The 22,890-nt window shown below is 40.4% G+C and overlaps 1 protein-coding gene across 1 annotated transcript in view; it reads right to left on the bottom strand.

The window, feature by feature from the left end:
- Positions 1-13,839: 13,839 nt before the first annotated feature.
- mr (anaphase promoting complex subunit morula) overlaps positions 13,840-22,890 on the bottom strand; it is a 53,568-nt gene continuing 44,517 nt past the window's right edge. The window contains exons 13-15 of the mRNA XM_080279516.1: positions 21,660-21,836; positions 19,749-19,931; positions 13,840-14,037 (exon numbers count right to left, since the gene is read on the bottom strand). Coding sequence (XP_080135642.1) covers positions 13,840-14,037; positions 19,749-19,931; positions 21,660-21,836 — 558 coding nt within the window. The remainder of the gene's footprint in view (positions 14,038-19,748; positions 19,932-21,659; positions 21,837-22,890) is intronic.

The raw sequence follows: 22,890 nt of genomic DNA, 5'->3' as shown, positions 1-22,890 counted from the left end.
CATCGTCACCACCGCCACAACAACAATCATCATCACCAACTACAACCATTACCATCAATTACCACCATTACCACCACCATCTATAAATATTAAAACCACTACCTACCACCAATAACCTTTACCTACCAATATGACCACTACCACCACAGCCTACAATCATAAATACCTATACCTACCAACATCACAACAGCTACCACCACCTACAACCATTAACATTTGTCTTTACCTGCCAACATTATCACACCACCTAACACCACACCTGTTATTACCATCATTACCTACTACCACAACCACACCACCAAGTACCATTATACAACCAAACTTCCTTCAACTCTCTCCCTAGAAAAGAGGATGGTGCACTGCAAGAGAGGAACAACAGTTTGCCAAGTGTAATTCCAAAAATTCATCCAAGTTTCAACATCAAACGGAGTCTGCCACAATGCTCAGTATGATTAATCTCTGTAATCCAAAAGAAGGGATATCACACACACGCGACAATTTAAATAAAAGTACTGATCAACCGCAGCCCTTTTACAACTACATAAGAAGCAAAACCAATGTCAGATAAAATACAGTCCACAAAAGTTAAACAAAATTACCATCCATACTGACAAATGAACTGGTTAGAAAGAAGTTCTTGGGAGCCCTAATATCATTTACTACTCTTCCATCCACTCACAAAAGTACCTAATATGGCAGAAATATTGTGATATCTGAAATTATCAATAATCATTTTCATTTATTTACAGTAATTCCATTGCTGGCTCACATTAAGGTAATAAATTGCTCACTTCATGTAGTCCTTCCTACTTCAACCTTCACCTTACCATACTATTTGTATCTGCCCTCATCTTTTCCTATTTCTCCCTTTCCTTTCTGTCACTTTTTATCAGCCCAAGTTAATCTCACCACTTTAGGTGGCTCTAAAGTCAGATTTCACTGGGTGACAAGACAACTTATTACTTCCTTGTAACCCTGGAAACCATTTACAAAGCTGAGATCAATTCTGAGACAATTTTGACGCAAACGACTCCAACCCCTACTACAGCACGTCAGATACAGAATATAATCAACAAAATAGATCAAAATACAGTACGTCACCTGGTCAGATACGGAATAGTCCAAGTTGATCGAAATGTTAAAAACCTACCCACATCGAACCTAACCTATTCTATCATTACCAAACTATGCCTATCCTAACTGAGTGGCTTTGTCCTCCCAGAACCCCCTCCCCCCTTGTCCTCCCAGAATCCTCTCCCCCCAGTGTCAAACTAACCTAAAGCCGCTGAGGCAGTTCAAGAATGAATGTCAAGTGGCAGCACCATCGGAGTTCAAACAATTTCAGCTATGCGCAGGGTGAAGGTCAAACGTCACAATTGGAGATTTTACTAAGGGGATGGTACTAAAACCATCATAAAGATACATTTGCAATGGAAATCCAACAAAGAGCTCCACAATTTTTTTTTTTCTGGGGGGTGGGGTGGGGGTGGGTGGGGGAGGGGGCATTTAGACCTCTTCAGCCACTTTGGCACTGCTGAGGATGGGGGATATTGCAATGTGGTCGCACATCATGATCAGAGAAATTGCTCATGGGACAACACTGATACCTTCATAATTGCATTTGTGATGGAAATGTCAAAGAAGACTTCTAATTTTGGTATATAATGTCAGAGCCCACAAACATAACCGACGGATCTGGAAACAACGAAGGAAAATTATTCCCAAGCTGGTGGTAACCATATGACCAGATCTGGGTGTGAAGTGGGGCCTACTATTGGACTGTACTGAATACAATGACATGGCAAAATCAGTTCATATAAAACATTCAAAGTAGGTGCAGATAAGACAGACTAGCAAACATGTTAGCATTTGGCATATCAAAATGAGGAAATTTAAATCAGTAGGGACTTCATGAATAAAATTTGGATAAAAAGAAACAATATAAGTTAAGAAGTACAATGATAACTAGGTAATTCTTTACCAAATGGATACATAAAAAATTACACTGACCAAAAGGGCGCAGTGATTCCACCTACATTCAGGGTTGGCCTGATAAAACAATTTTGCCGATTACCAATTACTGTAATTGGCTGTCAGTAATCGGCCGATTAAGAAATTTTAAATGTGATTAATCTTCACAAAATTATTGGTAGCACAAAGTTAAAGACATCATCCTAATGTTATTTTCGACTCTGTTTACGCCCAACTGCCATCTCCTGTACAGACAGCAAATAGTTTAAGTCAACTGTCACTCTTCTATTGTCTAGTTTTGCTTTGTTGCAACATCTCATTCTGTGCATCTTGGCTGTAATTTGTTATTTCTTATTCTTGTGGTGATCCTAGATGGTAACAGAAATGTCAATATACAAAAAATGTATCGATCTTTATAAAGAACTGTAACAAGATGAAAACCTTGGTTCATTAACCCATCATGTCCGGGGGTTGTTTTCACCACTCAAACCACCATCAGGTGTTTTTCTTAAAAATCACTGTTATTTAAACCATAATTTCTCAGCTAAACCTATAATACAAAATAATAGTATAATATGTTCTTATATGATGCAATAATCATAATAATAAAACAATAACAATAATACTACAAAACACTAGATCAGTGGTTTCCAACCTTTTCTAATTCTCGCCCCCCCTCACTGAATGACATTCCCTGCGCCCCCCTTCCTCAAATCCTGTATTTTACTGGCATAGTTGACACATGTCAATAAATATCATTGATTCTTAATCTATGAAATTGTTTATATATTCAGATAACTAGATTTCTTATTCATATCTGAAATATTTTCTCCATATTTAGAAATTACTGAATTCCATCATAATTCACAGTTTTCAAATATAATTATCCTCTTTATCAAGCCTTTGCGCCCCCCTAGGGAGGCAGGCCCCACAGGTTGGAAACCACTGCACAATATCGTGTACAGCAAGCTCGCCCCCAATGCTTGGGTTTCGTTCCTAATGTGGCGCGTTCGGCGCGAAACCGCGTAAGTTTTAACTACTCCTTATTTTGCTCCCTAGATCTCCCAAACGTGGTCCCTCGCTGCCATCTGCCACTGGTAATCAATATGAAGCACCCCAAGTGGTCAGAAGGCCCATCCAATGTCACAATCCACAAACACAGCACTGCACAGCAAAACTCCGACACACAAATACAAGGCAACATTCCGATGCCGAAACCAGTCGGTGTCGGAATGTTGCCCCGTGCCCACGCACCTGCACGTCGAAGCCTTGCTGTGCAGCACTGTACTTGCAAGCCACAACACCAAATGAACGCTCCAACCACCCAAAGTGCCTCATATTGATCACCAATGGCAGACAACAGCAAAACACCACACCTAGGGAGTCTAGGGAGCAAAATGGTTTCTGGACCATTCGCTGTCAAGCCAGTTCGCCGTCACAACAATAACAAGACAACATAGACTTTGATGGAGCCTGAAATATAGTTATTAAAGTATTGATTAATTAATAATAAGTATATTTATAAAAGTATTGATTAATATACTTACAGAATGACGGGGAATCATACAGGGTGCAAATTGTCCTGATGGGGAATCGTTCATGTTTTGACGGGGAATTGACATGATGGCGAATTGTCTTGGAACCCACCGATCGTGTGTAATCTATACCTGGTTACAAGGCTTTATTTAATGCTTTAACTTTCTTAAAGTGCTTTAACTTACAGGTGCATACCAGAATTGTAAATATTTAACTTACAAATACAGTACAGTGGAAAAGCAATACAGCAAATATTTAACAAACAAATAAAAAAGGTTATATTCTGACGCCTATCAGAAAACTGATTATAAGACTTTATTTCTTGCTTGAACGTTATTTAATAATATGTTAACTTGCACATAAACTTACCAGAACAGTACTGTAAATATTTAACTTACAAATACAGCACTGAGGAAAAGCAATACAGCGAATCACCTCACGAGATCAAAACAAACCGTACGTGCTGAGCTGATGTTCGAGGATTTGGCTTATCAAAGGCCTCTCTTGCGTAAATATATAGTTTTCGTAATGGTTCTTCAATCTTACGTTATCGTATACATATCCCAGCACTAATCGTGTATAACTGCCAGCGCGTTCGGCAAGAACCTGTTCCGGGCGAGTTTGCTGTATATATATCACCCGGATGTCCCCAGGTCATCAGGTATACATGCCACCCAGACCGCAGGGGTTAATTTTCATTATCTGTCTATCTGTTCCGTAATATGGGAAATGGTAAAAATAAACACATGGGGCACATAAAACCAATACCGGTATTGATAATGTATGTAATATAAATCTGAATGGGAACTTGCTTGAAACAAATACTTTGGAGAGGGTATCAGAGTTTTGGTAACATCACCATACTAACATACTGACATTAATGCATTATGCAAGTCAGTATAAAAGAAAGATATAAGCTTCTTCAATTAATCGGACATAATGCCGATTAACGATTAACTGGACAAAAGGCTGATAACCATTTAACCCCTTAACCGTGGGGCGTCACTTTTGTGATGCTTGGGAGCAAGGGATCATACCACGGGGTGTCACTTTTGTGATTCTGTGTTATTTTGAATTCGCCCGGGCTTTCAAGTGGTGGCTTGTATCATCTATCAGTACTCCCAGTGTCCAACACTAGTCAGCACTCCCAATTTCATCTGTAATCCCATCCATTTGTTGACAATTTGTCCATTTTTCCCCGTTCTTGACTCCCCTCCCTACCTCCCCTCTCGCCTGCTCGGCCGTGCTGCGCAAAGTAAATCTTCCCCGGAATTTTCCACTGGTTTCATCCATCAAAATAAGCCCTATGCCCTATTCTTATACCAAATAATATATACAAAAAAGAAATAGGGTAAGTGATAGTGCCATACACCTGGAATTGGCTAATTATCACCCGACAACACCTCACGTGCACTCGTTCACTAATTTTCCCTGTTTATTTCCCCTTGAAATATGCCGTATAATCTATTCTCGTAATAAAAATATATATAAGAAAGGAAGGGAGAAGCCTAAGTGATATTTACATTCACCTGGAACTACCTTATTTATTATGTATTGTCTAGATTTCCTGCCAATCATTTCATAGCGTATATATTGGCAGCTGTCACCACGCTGACATTGGCAGCATTGCACTCCCCCTAGGCCACCACAGTGCTCAGTTTACCGTCGTCTTTCAAGGTGAAACCACGTCGGATTTGCGCCTGTCCAATTCCGTCATTTTTTAGCCCCATGCAAAGGGCCCTGTGACCTCTACCCCCTACTAAACCGCATGTGGAAAGGGGTAAAGGGCTAAGTGACTGCTGTGGAACGTGAACTGACTAATTTATCAATGAAAATGATGGCAAGTGACTACGATCTTTCTGGTGACTAAAAGAGTGCAAGTGGAAATGTAATTAATGTGTAAACAGCAAGTGATAGCAATGAATGTAAATACTGGTATAACTGAACAGTGGAAAATAGTTTTATAAGTTACTGCAAGTGACAGTGCATAACACAGTGTAAATAAAATAGAAATGTAAATAATGTAAATAAAATAGAGAATGTAAACGAGTAGTAATATAAGAATACGAGTATATATACTAGGAGTAATGAAAGTGAAAGTTTCACTCTAGTATGTATGAATACTATGAGTTATGAAAGTGGAAGTGAAAGTGACAGATTCGCTCTCAACGCCAGTATACAAGACGAGAAAGTGAATGCTACGTATTTTACTGAAAGAGAAACTGAATGCCTACAGTGACAATAAACTACTATTACTGAAGGAAACTTATGGATAAAGACTGCAAATATGTGTTATACAGTAAAAGAAATATAAAGTGAGAGTGTTTTTATGAATAATAAATGACAGAACACCTGCGGCGAACGAGAGTAAGTGGGAAGGTCATACGCGCTCGTAATTTTCATTGCTTTCACAGTGTTTTTTTTTTTGGAGTATGGATTCAAAACTATTTGAAAATCATAGAATAGTGTTTCTAGTGATAATATCAGTCAGTGGTAATCATATTACGGGTTGTCAGGAAGTGTAAAGTGGAGACTTCGTTACCCAACTTCAGAGGTCTCCACAAGTCCTACGGTACTCGACGAAGGCTCAACAAACATCCCAGGAGAAAGCTGAAGGTATGTGCCATATGCATATGTAATTTTAATATTCTAGGACTAATAACTGATTTTTGGCAAATATTTTTAGAGAGTCTGTCGGAGCGCGAATATGCCCGCGAGACATGAAAGTCGAGCCAAAACAACCCCGCAGTTTAGGGGTTAATTGGTAATGTGGCCAACTAGGTCAATTACCAATTACCTGCCAATTAATTAGCCCAACCCTACCTACATCATAAACTCATGATCTCCAGGTAAGTAGTTTTAATACATATGCAACTAGTTAAATGCTGAATTGAGACTGCAAGGGATAGGAAAACGAAAATATACCTATTTTGGGGTAGTTAAGGACGCAGCCAGGTCACCCGCGGCAGTGTTCACTGTCAATCACTCCGGCTGGCTGCATTTTTTACCAACCATCGCTCCAACAGGATCTATTAGTGTATCCTGTGTCAAAGCTATGGGAAACTTAATGATTTAACCAAACCAAACTTACTCTAACCTAACCTTACTTGCGTTTGACAACCAGCATTCAAATTAAAAAATGGGCATCAGGAACATTAAATATGGCCAGCTACTGACAGACGTTGGCAGAATATTTTCACATTCTAAATCCTCATGTATAGCTTTAACAGGTAAGCTTATAAAAATGTCCAGTAGCTGGGGTAATCCAGGGACAATAACATGCAACCTATGAGACTCATTTCAACAGAAAATGTAGAAAGGCTGCACCCGTTTGGTAAGGAACTAATGATAGCTATAACAAAACGTCAGCAAATACCGTACATACCATGTGAATTGCTGTGAAGTACAAGTCAGTCGTATCTGTGATGTGCAAAGCGAGGACACAGACTTCAAGAACTGAAAAAAGTATTGTACATAAAATACCGTACTGTAATAATAATTATCATTATAATAATAATAATAATAATATCATCATCATAAGAAAATGGGAGCCATTATAAAAGCTTATCCCACGCCTACTACCGGGTACTGGACTGGTGCCTGTTAACTGGGTGGAGTGATGGACACGCAAACGCAGTATCCATCCACGAATCAAACCTCCACACTTTTCTCCGCGCCTCGCTGACTCTGTGAACTGCAAGAGAACATCGACTGACTATACGGGAAGGCGCTGCAAGGGCAGCAGCTTGCCTTAATTCATGGGCTTCGTCGGCCATACTGAGACTTATCAACAGCCGTCCAAGTCTCCAAGAATTTCACCTTAAGACCTCAAAATAGCTCATCACGTAACTCCACAGGGAACACTAATTATTATCTTTGTGGCTGCTTTAGTCTAATGTTAGATATTGGATTCTGCAGGATAAAAACAAAGACAACTCACCAAACAACCACCCACCCTCCGACACCAGAGTCTTCACCTTCACGTTCCAATGATGACCAGTCACCTACCTGATCGTCCCGACGTGATGTTAAGAGGAATAAATATAAAACTTTCAACGCCACACGCTAGATAACGACTAAGATATACGGATAAGAAGCTATTGCAAAATATAAAGGGATAATTTTAACACAATCCTACAAAAGCAAAAATTTCGAAGTCTTTACCGACGGTATCAGGGTTATGGCCACTTGGCGCATGCGCACTGAGCGGAACGGTAACTTTCAGCATAAGCCACTCCGTGCATAGGACACCGGGGAAACTACAGATGATGAGAAAAATCAGAGGTCTTAACGTCACTTATTTAGCAATTATTTCTGCATGTTACACCCTAATGTCCTCTTGTATGTTACTGAAGCAAACTTTGCCGATATTAAAACGATATAAATAGTATACAAGGGAATGACAGGGTGTAATAAACTAAATATGTCACTAAGGAAGACACGCTATGAAGTCTCCCTTAACTCCTTCAGCACCACGACGTGCTTTTTACAATATTCTTGCTCCTTAAACAATTTATTCCCGTTCAGTTTGACTTACAGAGCGTTTATCTAACTTGAAAACGATTTCTAAAGCCTTTTGACTTGGGTCATGGCCAAATATAATGAAACTGGAAGGTGGAATTAACTATAATAGTAACCAATGAGACTCATTCCTACCTCAAAATGCTCATCAGACATCAAGTAACCACGACTTAGTATTCATCTTGTGGGAGTAGTTCAGTTCCATCAGATAAAAACAGTAGGCCTATGTCAAAACTGCTTTACACAAAGTTTGCCTAAAACTGCAATTTCCCAATTTTGCACGCTGTTATAACAATACAGTACATCAATTATAAAATAAAAAAAATGACACTACTCAGGAAGTGACATATGCAGAGAATGCAAAGCCAGTTAGTTACTGCCTTATGCTGTTGCCGAGCTAAATCAAACTGGTTGCAAATGGTTAATCTAGATCGTTAGGACGAAAAGAGCAAAGTATAGCCTATTATTCTTGCTCTCTTATGACGATTTATTCAACTAAAGAATGACCTGTTGTAAGGATGGGGTTAATGAAGGCTATAGTCAATCTTCCTACTTAGTAAAATCTCTTAAAAACTAGAAAATCATCAAAATGTGGCAAGAATAACATTTAAAATACGCAATCAGCGAAGTTCCCCCCCCCTTTTTTTTTTTTTTTTCCCTGCTGAACAAACTTTTCAAGCTGGAGGAATTAGAGCTTTCATCAACTCATTTGGAGAAAACTGGACTGCAAGAAAAGGGGGAGTTAAGTCAGCAGTTCACTGTGTTCAAATAAGAGCTATGCCTTGGGCCACAAGATGTCTTAACTTTCAGACTGACAAACAGCACACACACACCTCCATTAAATTCTAAAATCTAACTAGCCTGTTTTCATTTTATATCTAGTCATTCCACTTGCCAACTATACTCATTTCACCTTAGCTTGGTGCAGTTTTTTGCACTTAAGCTTTTGTTCCATGTAGGTCAGTGACAGAAAAGGACAATGCTATGGCTATACATCCTTTCAAAGCATTTCTTTGTGACCAGTACCATATTCTAGTGTTCATCAGTTGCTACAGATCAGTAAAAAGAATCTTGTCTCAACCTTCAATTTTCAAGGTGTCCAGACATAAAGAAACTAATGCATCTTAATTATACCTTCCTCTCCTGAGTTACTGTTTTGGATGCCCTCATAGTGTGGTACTGCAATAGCCCAGTTGCTCTGCTAACTGGTTATACAAACATCCCTCACTCTACCTCACTATCTCCCAAAAAGAGGATGACACACCGCAAGAGAAGGGCTGCAGGTTTGGTAAGTAGTCCATCAGTTCCATATTTTGAAGATGAATTTTGGGCCACAACAACAATAACGACTCCACCTGTCTATTACCTCCAAGTTTTTATGAACACTGTATCAAGGCATCTAGTCAGTTTGTTTTCATCTGATGGTTCTATGCCACTCCCACAACTTGAATGCTAAATAGTAGTTGCATGACCTCTGATGAGCCATTATGAGGCAGGAAGGAGTCTCAGCAAGTACACTACTGGTTAAATTAACCCTCCAATCTGACTACCTTTCATTTGGTCATAAGCTGAGCTAGTGGGTGCCAGAGATCTTTTTCAGGTTAAATGCATGAAAGAAATCAACAGATCTTTATTCCAGCTCCCTACTGTCTGGTTTCCTTAGAAGGAATGATTCTTGCAAGCTGCCGACCCTTGCTTCCTCCTTTGGGATGTACTGGATAGTGCTCTGGGGGAAAATTGTTGCTGTTATGGCTCCGGCTCATTCTGGACATGAATCTGGTGAACTGTAAGCTGAAGGTGCCCTTCTCCTTAAGCCCATCATCCTTTTCTAGAGACATATGAAGGGGATAAAGTGAGATTTACTGTATATAACCAGGCAGTGAGCTGCCCTGTTTTATCAGTGCCACCATGTGAAGGCATGCCTTTCCAGCACCTTGGAAGCTTAGATTTTTTTTTTTTTTTTTATTGCTTTAGACAGAGTGTGCAGTGAGGTTGGATGGTGAGGATATGGAGAATGTGAGTGCATTCAAGTACTTGGGTAGTGTGATGAGTAAGGATGGAACTTTGGGGGATGAAGTACGTGAAAGGGTACAGCAGGGAAGAAAGGTTGTTGGTACACTGAAAGCAGTGATGAGAAATAGGGAGGTGAGTATGGAAGTTAAGAAGTCATTGCATGATGGTATTGTGATCCCTACCCTGACATACGGAAGCGAGGCGTGGACCTTGCAAGAGGGGAACAAGTCAAGAGTGAGAGCAGTGGAAATGAGTTACTTGAGAGGAGCATGTGGAGTGACGTGGAGGGACAGGTTGACGAATGAAGAAGTGAAGGAACGTTGTGGGGTAAATGTGGATGTGGTTGAAAAGATTAGGAGAAATACACTGAGGTGGTTTGGACATGTGGAGAGAATGGAGAATGAAAGACTGACTAAGAGGGTGTATGTAGGTGAGGTGGAGGGAGGGAGAGGGAGGGGTAGACCGAGGATGAGGTGGAGGGATGGAGTAGAGAGGTATATGAGTGAGGGGGGGGTGACTTGGGGGGAGGGGAGTCAAATGGTTGGTGACAGAGTGACTTGGAGGCGTTTTGTCTGCGGCCACCCTTTGCGGGATTAGGGCGTCGGGCTATAGATAGATAGATAGACATTTATTGCCACACCTGGAGTATAGGTAGTTAGGGACAGGCTACTGAGTACTGATATATAAGGCAAGGATGACCGGTAATTCTTCCCTCCGAGGCTTTATGCTACCAACTCCAAATCATTCCTTAATTTATACCCTTTACGGGCTACCGGTATGTCTAGTAGAAGCACCTTTACCCACTATACCATCACCATCTATTTTTTTAGATACTGTATTTGGTTACTACTGGTGCTCCTGAGGGATGCCTTCACATGGTGGCACTGATGTAAACAGATGGCTTCATTGGCCTGGTTCTATAAACACCCCTCAACTCCCTCCCCAACCCCCAAAAGGAGGATGTAAAACTGCAGAAGGGCATGTTCAGCCTACAGTTCACTGGGTTCATATCTGTATGGCATGGGACCACGAGTAACAAAACATACTTTACTGTATTTACATTTAAACATGCTTACATCACCATCATCATTTGTACCCCTTCCTACCTAACTGCACAATATTCAGTGAATCACTCTCAGTAAATACAACTCATCTCATTTTGTCCAGATCAAAATACATCCAGATCTCAACAGCTTACAAGATCATCATCATCCCATTCTCTTTTTCCTATTCTGGAAGGAGTGAGGCAGGGTCCAGAAAGCAAAACGGAAAACCATGATAAAGTAAGAACTGGATCACACACTCACTCACCCACCATTCAAATCCCCAGAAACCTGACTCTGGGTCACAGGTATAATCTTCCACATTTACAGTATGTGCTTAACAACAAAATAAACCATGAATATCAATACTGCAGCACAGAATTAAGTTGAACATTGGTATAAAATTGACCAAAAATGTACATATCATCATCCAACACACTGCTCATGAAAGAAATGAAGTGGGGTGGGATGGAGATGCACAGATATTCATTCATTCATTCATTGCCAGACGCCATGTATCCCAGACAGGGTGGCCAAGGGCTTAGAGTTAATTGTTTTACAGAGAGGGGCACTAATCCTCCACCAACCCCACTTGACGTAGGGATGCCAACAGCATCTGGTGTTCCCAGCCGGTCACCCATCCAAGTACTAACCAGACCCAACGTTGCTTGACAAAGTAAAATATGCCCAGTGAAATGGACAACACAGTCATTCACACACAAATCATTCAAGCCTTCAAAATCTCTCTATCTATTGTCCAGCCCTTTACTGGCCCACTAGGAGCACGGGGGCCTGGACTAGGACACACAGTACCAATATTAAAGGCAAGGGTGACCAGTAACTTTCCTGAGTAGTATTAAATAAGTAGTAAACCCCATTCATCCACTATAAGCTAACTTTTCTGGACCACATCCAGTTGGAGTGCCCTAACCAACTAGACTAGCAAATGTCCCTTGATGTTGTTACCACACAACACATTAAATGGTTTTCTGGCTACAATAAACCATTTCACTTACTGCTCAGTGTTTACACCTGATGGTGGCTCTGCATCAAGTGAATGGATGGTGGGCACCCCATCTGCTACACAGAAAAATCTGTATCTAAAATATTTACTGAATGCAAAGGTTTTATGACAGAAATCTAAGACAAGCCTTGGAAAAGCTTTAATATGCTTGCAGTGACCTATGAAATAGTTATGTATCTACCTAACAACAGACAGATGCATTAATCTCAGAGGGGGTAGCCAAGAACAAACTATCTCCATATCACCCTATTCTCTGTCATTAGGCTTCCCCCCCACACACACACACACAAAAAAATAATAGTAGTACAAACCAACTTTATACCATCAGTCAACTTTCCTCACTTCTTCTTTCTCACTTATGTAATCTTCCACTCTCTTATTCGCACTAAAAAGACTGTCCTGCAAAATTTTTTTTATAGCAAGTTCATGAGGTTATTTCTTGAGGCCAAATTTTAGTAACTAATGCTGTATCTCGACTGTTATGGAGCTACAATTATTGATGACATTTTGGGTGAAAACAATTCCCCTCATAATGAACCCAAAAGACTGCAAGTAACTGTAGCTCTGTCATACTATATATGAGAATTGGATACAGGCTGATAAAACAATTTTTATTCAACATTTGCCCTACAATTACCTCCTTGTTTCTCAAAAATCTTGCTGGACACCATGGATATGATTTTTTAAAGACACCCTCTGTCCCTACTTTTCCTTTCCTCCACTTCACACTTACATGAAAATCATTATCATCTCAAACTCTTTTTCTCACCCAAGGAAGAAATAAGGTAGCATCCAGAGAGCATGAAAAATCAAAGAATGGGAGAACTTATTAACAACAAACCTAATTTATTTTTTACACTCTCATAGAAGCCCCTTGAATTCTGACCACTTCATATAAGCATCTCTTTCCACATTTCTGCACACCACATTTCTGCACTTTGTTACAACCATACTAATTTAATCTGGTGCTGGCTGTGAACCATTTTCTTTTCACCATGACTGCTAATCTCCACAGTGTCTGTTGGCAGATCTTTTTCACTGTCCTCAAGAGATTTCAAAAGTACTTAAGTGAATGTCTGGGCATAATTTTGGCTGGCAACCAAACCTTTGTTTCTGATGTACTCAGTTTATCTGAAAGAACCTTCATAGCATCGAATACTGCTGCACCAACCTCATTAACTTAGTTCTCAATGTCTATGGAAGTCCCCTTATGGCACACGGCTTCATTGGCAAATGAAACACACTGGCTGCAAAACCAGCAGAGATTAAGCTGGTGATTCCTTTCATGAAGAGACAGTTGCCCAATTCTGACTTCTTGTAGGAATGGTGAAATTACACATTCACCGCTTCCACCACTTGACAGTCCTCGTTCATGCCTTTCACATTCCACATGGCCATACAAATCTGTCTATTTTTTCCATGCTTTGGGTATGTACGTGGCTCACATTCAAAGTTCTCTGTACAGTGCTTCTGCTAGCACATAAGAAATACAGTAGAGAGTAAATGACTGCTAATTCATGCCACCTACTCCCGTCTGTCTAGGCCTGCAAGGGATATGAGGAGCAAATTCTTTCACCCTATTCCAGGGATTACTTTTCACTTAGTATATTTTACCACATTCAGTCTCATAAACTGTAAGAGCAGTATAATACAGTAATAAAACTACCAGCACAAATTAAAGCACACTTTATTTCCACAAAGCAATTAAGGTATGCTGAAGGTAATGCATATCTAATTTTTTGGTAGTTTGTAAAGTCCATTGGTGAAGATAAGGTGGTGGTGTCTAACTTTGCGGTCGAGGAAGGCACGAAGTTCCTGAGGACTGCACTCCACCGATCCTTGTACGAACATCTTAAGCATAGCATGAATTCTTTCCAAAGGCAGTGAGTCTAGGTTGGTCAGCATCCCAACTATATAAGACCAGAACACCTGCAAAAAATACCACTTATGGCTCATACAACATTAAACAGAGAACAACATATAGGAACCTCCTTTTATACGATCATCTGATATACCAGATGGTCTTTCGCTTTAACGATCTTCAACTTTTGATGCACTGTTTCCACATGCAACCAGTCAGATTTTAGTTTCACAAATGTTTTGGAAAAACATTATGGTCAGCAGGAACTCTGTAGTCCATCATCACAACAATCATCACCACTTCCTCAATTGGGTCTGTGCATTACAAATCTGAATGACAACTCATATTATCTGAGTTTTAAGGTGACAGAAATTGACTGAAAGGTGTGAACAGCCAGAAAACTAATCCGCTGGTCACTCTGTAAACAAAGTGACTGCATAATCCATGTTCAAAGTTTTGCTTACCATTTGTAGCTATCCTTAGTATGATCTGTGCATTACAGTTGAAAATGACAATAATGTTTCTTTTAACTAAAATTAAGAGACACATGTAAAGAGTAATACAAAAGGACTAAGTCCTCCAACAGTTTATGACTTAGGAGTGTGTGTATACTGTACTTACAAAATTATAAGTTTGCCAAGTTTTATGCTCAACAATCTTTCTGCAGTCATTTATCATGGCAGTATTGTGGTGCTTTCTAATACAGGTATACAGTACTATAGCAGTAGCCGTGTGTCTGTGTGTGTCTGTGTATTTTGGGCAGCTGAAACTACACATTCAAATCGCACCAAAATTGGCACAAAAATAAAAAAAAATTCGCTGATGTGAATAAACTTGGTCCCAACACGATTGAAAAACGTTTACTATATTCATGAACGATCAAATTTTGACCAAAAAACGCGGCTCCCCGCATCCGGTCGATTGTCGTGGCCGAGTGGTTAATATCTCGGACTTGCGTGCAGACAACTTGGGTTCCATTCCCGAAGCTGCAAATAACACAATCAATTGGTTAGCTGCAAAAAATCCAAGTGACAACATTAGACTTGAACAGCACATAAACGGATCATCAGGGGCCCTTCGATGTCGCCTTGATGGCCAATAGTGACAACGTGAGACTAGAACAGCACATAAACGTTACTCGGATTACCTGAAGTGATCGCAACATGCGTGCAAAGAGCGAGAAAAATGAGGAAACAAGTGCGAAGCACAAGAAAGTGAGCACACAGCGCAAGAGCCCTCCGCTGGACCAAGTGAGAGAGGGCCCGAAGGGCCCACGAGCACTTGTAGGTGACTATGAACATTTAGTAGGCTAAGTCTGGACTTGGGATGGTTAGGTAAAATCACATAAAAGTAACCCAGGCTGGCTAACTGACATATCCCCAGGGAACCCATGCTATTATGATCTTGATTTACAAAATTTCTACGTTTCACTGTGCAATTCGACAGTATATGGAAAAGTGCCTGTGTCATCTTATACAACAACTGTGCAACACTTCATGAACATTATAATGCAACCAAAGCTTTTACTAATACAGAAAGTGATGCTGTAGAGGGATGCTTTCATGTGATGGCACTGACATATCAATTCGATGCCTGGTCATACAAATGTCCCTCCTCTCCCCTCCCCTCCTATTCCCTGAAAGGAAGATGATGGACTGCTGGAGAAGGGTTTCTTGAGTCTGCAGTTTACTGAGTTCATGTCATGATGACCATGGAGTCACAACAACTACAACAAAAAGCTGTGTTGCTTGCTAGTGGTGGTCAGGAGCTCTGAATACTGGTACAGAGCTCTGTGGATACTTGTGAGTGTTGTGCTTTGAAAGCAGATGCAGATACAAGTAAATTAATGGTCAGTGAGAGAGAAGGTGACTCTCACTTTGATGTTCTGGTTGTATGGAGATAAACTTGAATTTGAGAGGGAGTTTATGTATCTCACAAACTCACGTACCATGCAATGACATGAAAAGAGGGGTAAATGTGCAAAGGTAGTGGAAAGTAAAGTGACTGAAGGAAGAAATGTGGGTGGTGCTTTGAAGACCCTGATACAAAATAGAACTCTGAGCCTGGAGGCTGCAAGATGATTACAAGAGGGTGTGCTGGTACCCATATTAATATACGAGTGTGATATTTTGGTGTAATATAAAAATGAAAAATCAAGAACATGAGCAGTCAAGCTGGGATTATTGTGGAATAAGTCTGGAGTGCATAACATGAACAGGATACGAAATAATGTGATTTGTGAAAGATGTGGAGTTGGGATGTCAGTTGACAACATGACTGAAAAGTGTGATTACTGGATTTATGAGTAGAATGGATGTTGAACAGCATACTCTTCAATGAGTCTGAAGCTGGGAAGAGGCATGGTAGGCCAACAAAATGGTGGACTGATATGGTAAATGAGGATGCATGTTCAATATGCGTATATAAATGGAGTAGTTAAAGAGATGAAAGTGAGGACAGCAAGTATACTGTAGAATAAAACTGAAGCTAAATGGCAATGAATGGAGTCTTGTAGCTTGCCTGAATGCTGATGAAGCTGTTTTGATGCCAGAAAGTAAGAGTGACTTGCAAAATGTGGTGACTGAGACTGATACAGTCTACACAGGAAGAAAACTGAAAGTGAATATGAAGAAAGTACTTTACGATAATGGCACGTGAAAACAAAGAGTATGACACGACAGATTTTGGGAGGCAGTTCAAGGCAGAAAGAAGAAACAAAATGAACTGCAGGAGGTGAAATGCTTGAGGAGGTTGCTGCTTTAAAGTACCACGGAGCTATATTGTGTAAATACGGCAAACTGAGGTTGAAGTTATGGAGAGATCACTTCAGGGGAGAAGAGTAATTGAAGAGGTTGGCTGCATATTGAAGGGTAGGAGAAATAGTATGGAGGTTAGAAGACCCCACTGTGAAAGTGTGTTACCACCAATACTCTTGCATGGGAATGAAACCTGGACAGTGAGTGACAAGAGAGCATTCTAGGTTGTAGGCTGTAGAAACGACTTTTCTTAGATCAGATGCAGGCACGGGGAGGATGGAAGGTGTACGCAACAGTGAACTATGGGCATTATGGAATGGAAGAAGGAGCTATAAGGGTGATGTGGAATTGTTGAGTAGACTGAGAGGAATACTTCAGACATGTACTTAGAATTTACACAGATAGGGTGCAAAAGATGTGAGAATGAGAACAGTACTGGCAGAGGCAGACCTTATGTAGTATGGAGGAGGGAGTGGAACGATATATTGGTGAAACAGGAGGACAGGGAAGAGGAATGTTTGAGAGAGTGAGAGTTGAGTGTAGGATAAGATACCCCAGAGGCATTTCTATCACGGCCATTTCCTGTTTTGCGGTTCACAGGAGGGAACAAAGCATCAGAGATGATGATGGATGATATGATGACAAGTTGATGAGGCTAGGGAACTGACGTGAGGACTCATGGTTAGATGAATGATGCACAGAGAAACACAAAACAAAGCTTTGGCACCCCCTCCCCCACTTCAAAAAGTTGGCATATTCATTTGATCTAGGAGGTAATGTGAAATGCATCTTATTAAAAAGCCTGTGAGGTGGAACCAGGATTCTGGGGGTTTGAATGGTGTGTGACTGAGCATCTGGTCCACTTCACTGGGCATGCTGTTGATTGCTAGTTCTGCCTTTCTTATGCTTTCTCCTTCCTTGTTTTCTGGATCACACCTCCCCCATCCTTAGGTGGGTAGAGAGGTCTGGATGATGATGATCATAATAATAAAAAAAGATAATGGTGATTATAAAAACAAAAATCTACTCCCAAAAAATGAACCCTGCCAAACCCATATTGTAAAAATGGAAATTTCCTGGAAAAAAAAAAAAAAAAAAAAAAAGTCTACTGCAAATACTGTTTTGTTGGCTTGCTCATTGTACCAAACAATACATTCCATTTATTATTTCTACAGAAAGATGAAACAAAAGTATTGTAATTATGTATGACCATTAGTCCCTGGTCATTTTATCCTTGGCTCTCATCCAGCCATTATACTGTAATATTTGGCATGCTGCTGAAGTTTCGCAAAATATACATTGGTGTCATTCTTCGCTTGCATAATGGTCACCCATGAGCTTCTATATTTTTCCTGCAATTTTACAACTCTTGAGTCCATGGTCTAAAGCCATTATAACACATTTTTTCTCCACTGGGAAATCTAACCACTCCATCATGATGGTAGGGGGTACAATTACAGCTGGCAAAAAACAAACTGTCAACCAAGGCACAAAATAAAAATCACTGAGAATCAGAACTTCTCAAAGAATGTTTCCATTTATACAGCAAGCAGGTATGGGTAGGTGTCATCATATGTTTGGCAATACTCGTTATCCACGAGAAAGTGCTCTAATATCAAAATTTCTTTTCAACTTGGGACAGTGGAATGACTCTACCAACAGGCATTTAACCCCTTCGCTACCACATCCCCCCCTCCCCTGCTCAGCTATCCTCCCTGCCAAACCAAATTTCTCCCAGGCGTGGCTCTTTCGTGGGGTAGTATTTATTTTATCATTATATCGTTTCTATTTGCTTTATATTCCCTATTTTTGTATTGGTAAGTAGATATTGACCACGAGATGTGTTTATGATATGTTAAGATAATGTCTATCTATCTATCTATCTATCTATTACATGTCTAACCAACTGATTTAGTAAACATACAATCATACAGATAAATATAATAGATAGAGATATAAATCAATGAATAGGGAAGAGAATAATGATTGTATAATTTACCTTGTAAGTATGAAGAAGATCCATGAAGAATTAGGTAGGAGACAGGCAGGTCAAAAAGGTGGGGGTGGGGTGATGCGCTTCAAGGCCAAATTGATACCAGAATCAGTATCACTTTCCCCACTATTATCGCTCACTTCACCGTCATTCTCGGGCATGTACTCCTCATCAGAGTCGCTCACAGTTATGTCTGATTGTTTCGTTATCGTCAGACACTTCTAAGTCACTATCCAAGTCAGATTCATTGCCGTAGGACGCCATGGCACAGAAGTAAATCCAAAAGCACCGACACGTTTGGCTGCTTGAAAAACACTACGGCGTGCTCTCACACACTTTCCCGCGGTACCACCACTGTTGCTAAGCTAGCGGGAGTCCCCTTACCAAGAAGCATTATCTGGCTATATTATATCACGTATTATAGGGCATAATATGTACCAAATTCAAAATATATAGGGTACAATGACCTACACAACATATCTGAGTCATTTTCACAAAACTATGCCCCATGGCAGGGGCATGGAAGGGGCATATGGCAGGGGAGTGCGGCATCAGTGACAAAATTGCCATATGTCATCACACATGGGATCACAAAGCACCCAAACCGAGGAAAAGGAAGCCCAATAGGCCCCTATAATGATCGTGAGTACCCTAGTACTCATGATCGTATTCGGTTCCGCTGCCGACATTTCATTTTGAGTACAGGGGCACACATTTCGGAAATTCGGTAAAGATGGGGTTAAACAGTGCCTTTAGGGACAACATAGCATATGGGTTGGAGGTAAGACTTCCTAGGATCTTAATATGAATAAAAGGACGTACTGTATTTATCAAATTTGCTGTGCACTCGGCTTATGTCTTCTACTTTTCCTGTGACACTTTACTTCTAAGCCTTACCCACTCTAAGATTCAGAGCACTGAGTAAGTACGATGATGATGATGATGAAAACAATGACATACCTGCAATTTATGGTGAATTACAACAGCAAGTACCCATCCATCATTCCCTCATATACACTCTGATAATTACCTGGAGTTCCTCTTCCCTCTGATCCTGTGCAGATGCCATCACACTTTCTGCCTCATCTTCTTCTATGGCTGGGGGAGCCAAGCTGGGTGAAGACACTCCTGCCACTGTTGCCTCCCTCTCCTCACCTGCCTTCTCTCCCTCCACCAGTACAAACACATCTGTCTCCACCTCCTGCAGCACACCCTGAAAATATAAAAACACTCACTGTGTCATTATTATCATCAGTAGCATCGCTCTTTTTCCCACCTAGGGATATGATAAGGATATCCAGTATAACATTTAAAATATTTATAAAAAACAAATTCTTGTAAACTGTCCTTGAAACATTGGTTGCTCTTACTGTTGCTCAGCCCTGGTCGGCCTGGCAAAGCAGACCTGTCGATCACTAGTAAACAACTTCTTCTGTGGGCTGTTCTATGGGCAACATATGCAATATACATATACCTTGCAGGGAATCAGCATCCCCTTTCAGTACGCAGTACCTCACCAGGGCCGAGCCAGAGTCTTACCCCATGGCAAGGTGCACGGAAATATAAGGAGGTTTGGATCCTGAGTGCAATTGCCTTGGTTAACCTAGGGTGCACAGCGCCACAATGTGTAGGCTCTTTGTCAATGCCAGGAACACTGGTACATAATGGTAACAGCCAGTTCTCCATTACCTCCTTTGGAATGTAGGGACATGATGCTTGGTTAATACAGTCCAGTATATTTATGGGCAGGAGTTCAACTATGCTCCTGGTAGCAATATGCAATTATAAAATCTCCAATCAACTATGAATCTATTTAGGCCTACAGACAGAAGCCTTAATTCTGGAGGGGGTGGCCACAAACATAACACACCTCCCTGCCATTGTGTCCTGAGATACATATGGAGATGCACGGGACAAGGGTTTGGTATGTATTTTTAAACTCAGGAGTCAAAAGAATTACCATCCTACAGGTGTATAAAAAGCACATGTAAAAAAGAAAAAAAAAGGGGGGGGGGTGATGGCTAAGCTTTTGAGAGGGAGCCAGGATGTCAATGGACTGAATAATATGTCAATGACTGGGCTGCCCATTTCACTAAGCTATCTGATGGCCTTCCTACATAAGCAGAAATTGGAACTGGGATGATGATGATGATGATGATAATGATGATGATGATGGCGGTGGTGGTGGTGGTGATGGTGCTAAATTTTAGCCATATATGAATGTTCCAACTTGAGAGAATATGTACATATAGAATTACTGTACCAAAAGATGCAGGGTCATATGGTGCTTCCATGAAATGATGCACCATATGGGTTTTGTTAAAAATTATGTATTTTATGTGTGAAAATCAGGCATGACTGACTGACTCACTGGGCCATTCCTAGAAATGCTTCAGTAATAAATTCCAATACTGATCAATACTGTTAATTTAAGGTAAATAATTTTCATTTATCATTATAGATTCCAGGAACACATCTGTATTCAATGAAAAGCTATGAAAAAACAGTGCATTAATTCATATCACAGCAATTCTTGAATAAAAATTACGGTACCTATACTGCAGTTTACAGATAAAAGCTGGCATATCTGGGGGAGGCGGTGGTTCAATCGGTAGAGAGGTGGCCTGCAGTCCCATCGGACCCAGGTTCAAATCCCCGCTGGGGAAGGGAACAGTTTAAGGATCTGAATTTCACTAAATCAGACTTTACTGACCTACCAGAAGACCCACCGACATGTCGTAAAAATACCCCGCTAATACCAGTCCTGTGTGAGACAGCCCTAGAATGTGTTCAGTATCGACGGTAGATGTTAGCGCCGAAGTGGTGACATATAATGGTGAATGGCATGCAGGAGGACTACTGGGCCTTGGTAGCATGCTGTGAAGCTTTTGCCCAGTGTCAGGGGAAAAAAATAAAAAAAAACTCATATCACTCTCCTCACCTGAGTCTGCCAGTATGTAATCTTCCTCCTGAGCACTGTCTTTGGTACCTGAGTCACTGAACTAAGATCCTCAATTGACCAACGACTCCTTTCTTGGAAGTGGTAGATGATGGTGGCTTGTGTGGGGGTCACGGTCAGGTTCAGAGTGCGATTCTTCAATTCCACTTCAATCTGCACCTGTTGAAGAAAGTAAGTCATCATCATCAACTTTTTTTTTACAAGCTAAGGATGGCATAAGGTAGGATCTAGAAAAGAATTAGAAAAGTGTGAGAATTATTAACACTATGCCCAGTGAAAAGAACCACACAATCATTCACTTATCATTTAAGCTCCAAAATCCTGGCTCCATCTCAGAGGCCTAATCATCTGCCCATATTTTTACTTCTTTACAGATGCACTCCACATGCACATGGCTGATTTATTATTTAAAAAAAAAAGTGCTAAATCTTTCTCACATGTTTCTACAAAAAAATTAAAATAATAATAATAGTAGTAATAATAATCCATCCACCCATCCATCATCCAATCCTACACTGCCCCATGAGGAGTGTAATTTTGTCAATTTGACTCCCTATCAATTACCATGTCTCAGCAACTTCCATAGCTACCTTGCTTTCTCACACCCTGTACAACTACAGACAAAGACTGACTGCTATTCCTCTGTTCTACTTTGCATTTAAACCCTAAAAATCGATGTCTGAAGGTTGTCAGTTTTGGGTTGTACTACATAAAGTCCTAACACTGACGATCTTGGACAGGCTGAACATTCCTTTTATATTTATCTTGCATATTTATTTTTTTTTAATGTTCATTCTTTCAACTTGTTTCACACCTAGGCACATAATTCATACTAATTGTAGTGATTTCTGTAATGTTATTTGGCAAAAATAATGTATTTTCCAAAACTTTCCTATTTTCATTTTATGCGAGGAGTGACTTTTTTTTATCTTTGACAGCTGATGGTGCAACTATCCATTAGACATATGACAGTGACATATACATTTACAGGTGTGTAAATTCAAGCTTTTGAAATCTGTAAGACCAAAACTGACTTCAGTGAAAGCTGAAAAATAGGACCCGAAATGTGGCTGGGGGAATAGTCAGGGTCTTTAGGGGTTAAGAAATATCCATCACTTTCCTCCCCAACACATCATATCAAAGAGACATATATATGCTGACATACCTAGCAAGTCTCTCTCAGCTTAGGAATATCACCCAGCTGAAGAAAGTG

This window comes from Coenobita brevimanus, chromosome 79, assembly GCF_032717465.1.
Source record: "Coenobita brevimanus isolate Jiangsu-jjx chromosome 79, ASM3271746v2, whole genome shotgun sequence".
Classification (NCBI taxonomy): Eukaryota; Metazoa; Arthropoda; class Malacostraca; order Decapoda; family Coenobitidae; genus Coenobita; species Coenobita brevimanus.
This window is presented reverse-complemented; position numbering and strand designations above follow the sequence as displayed.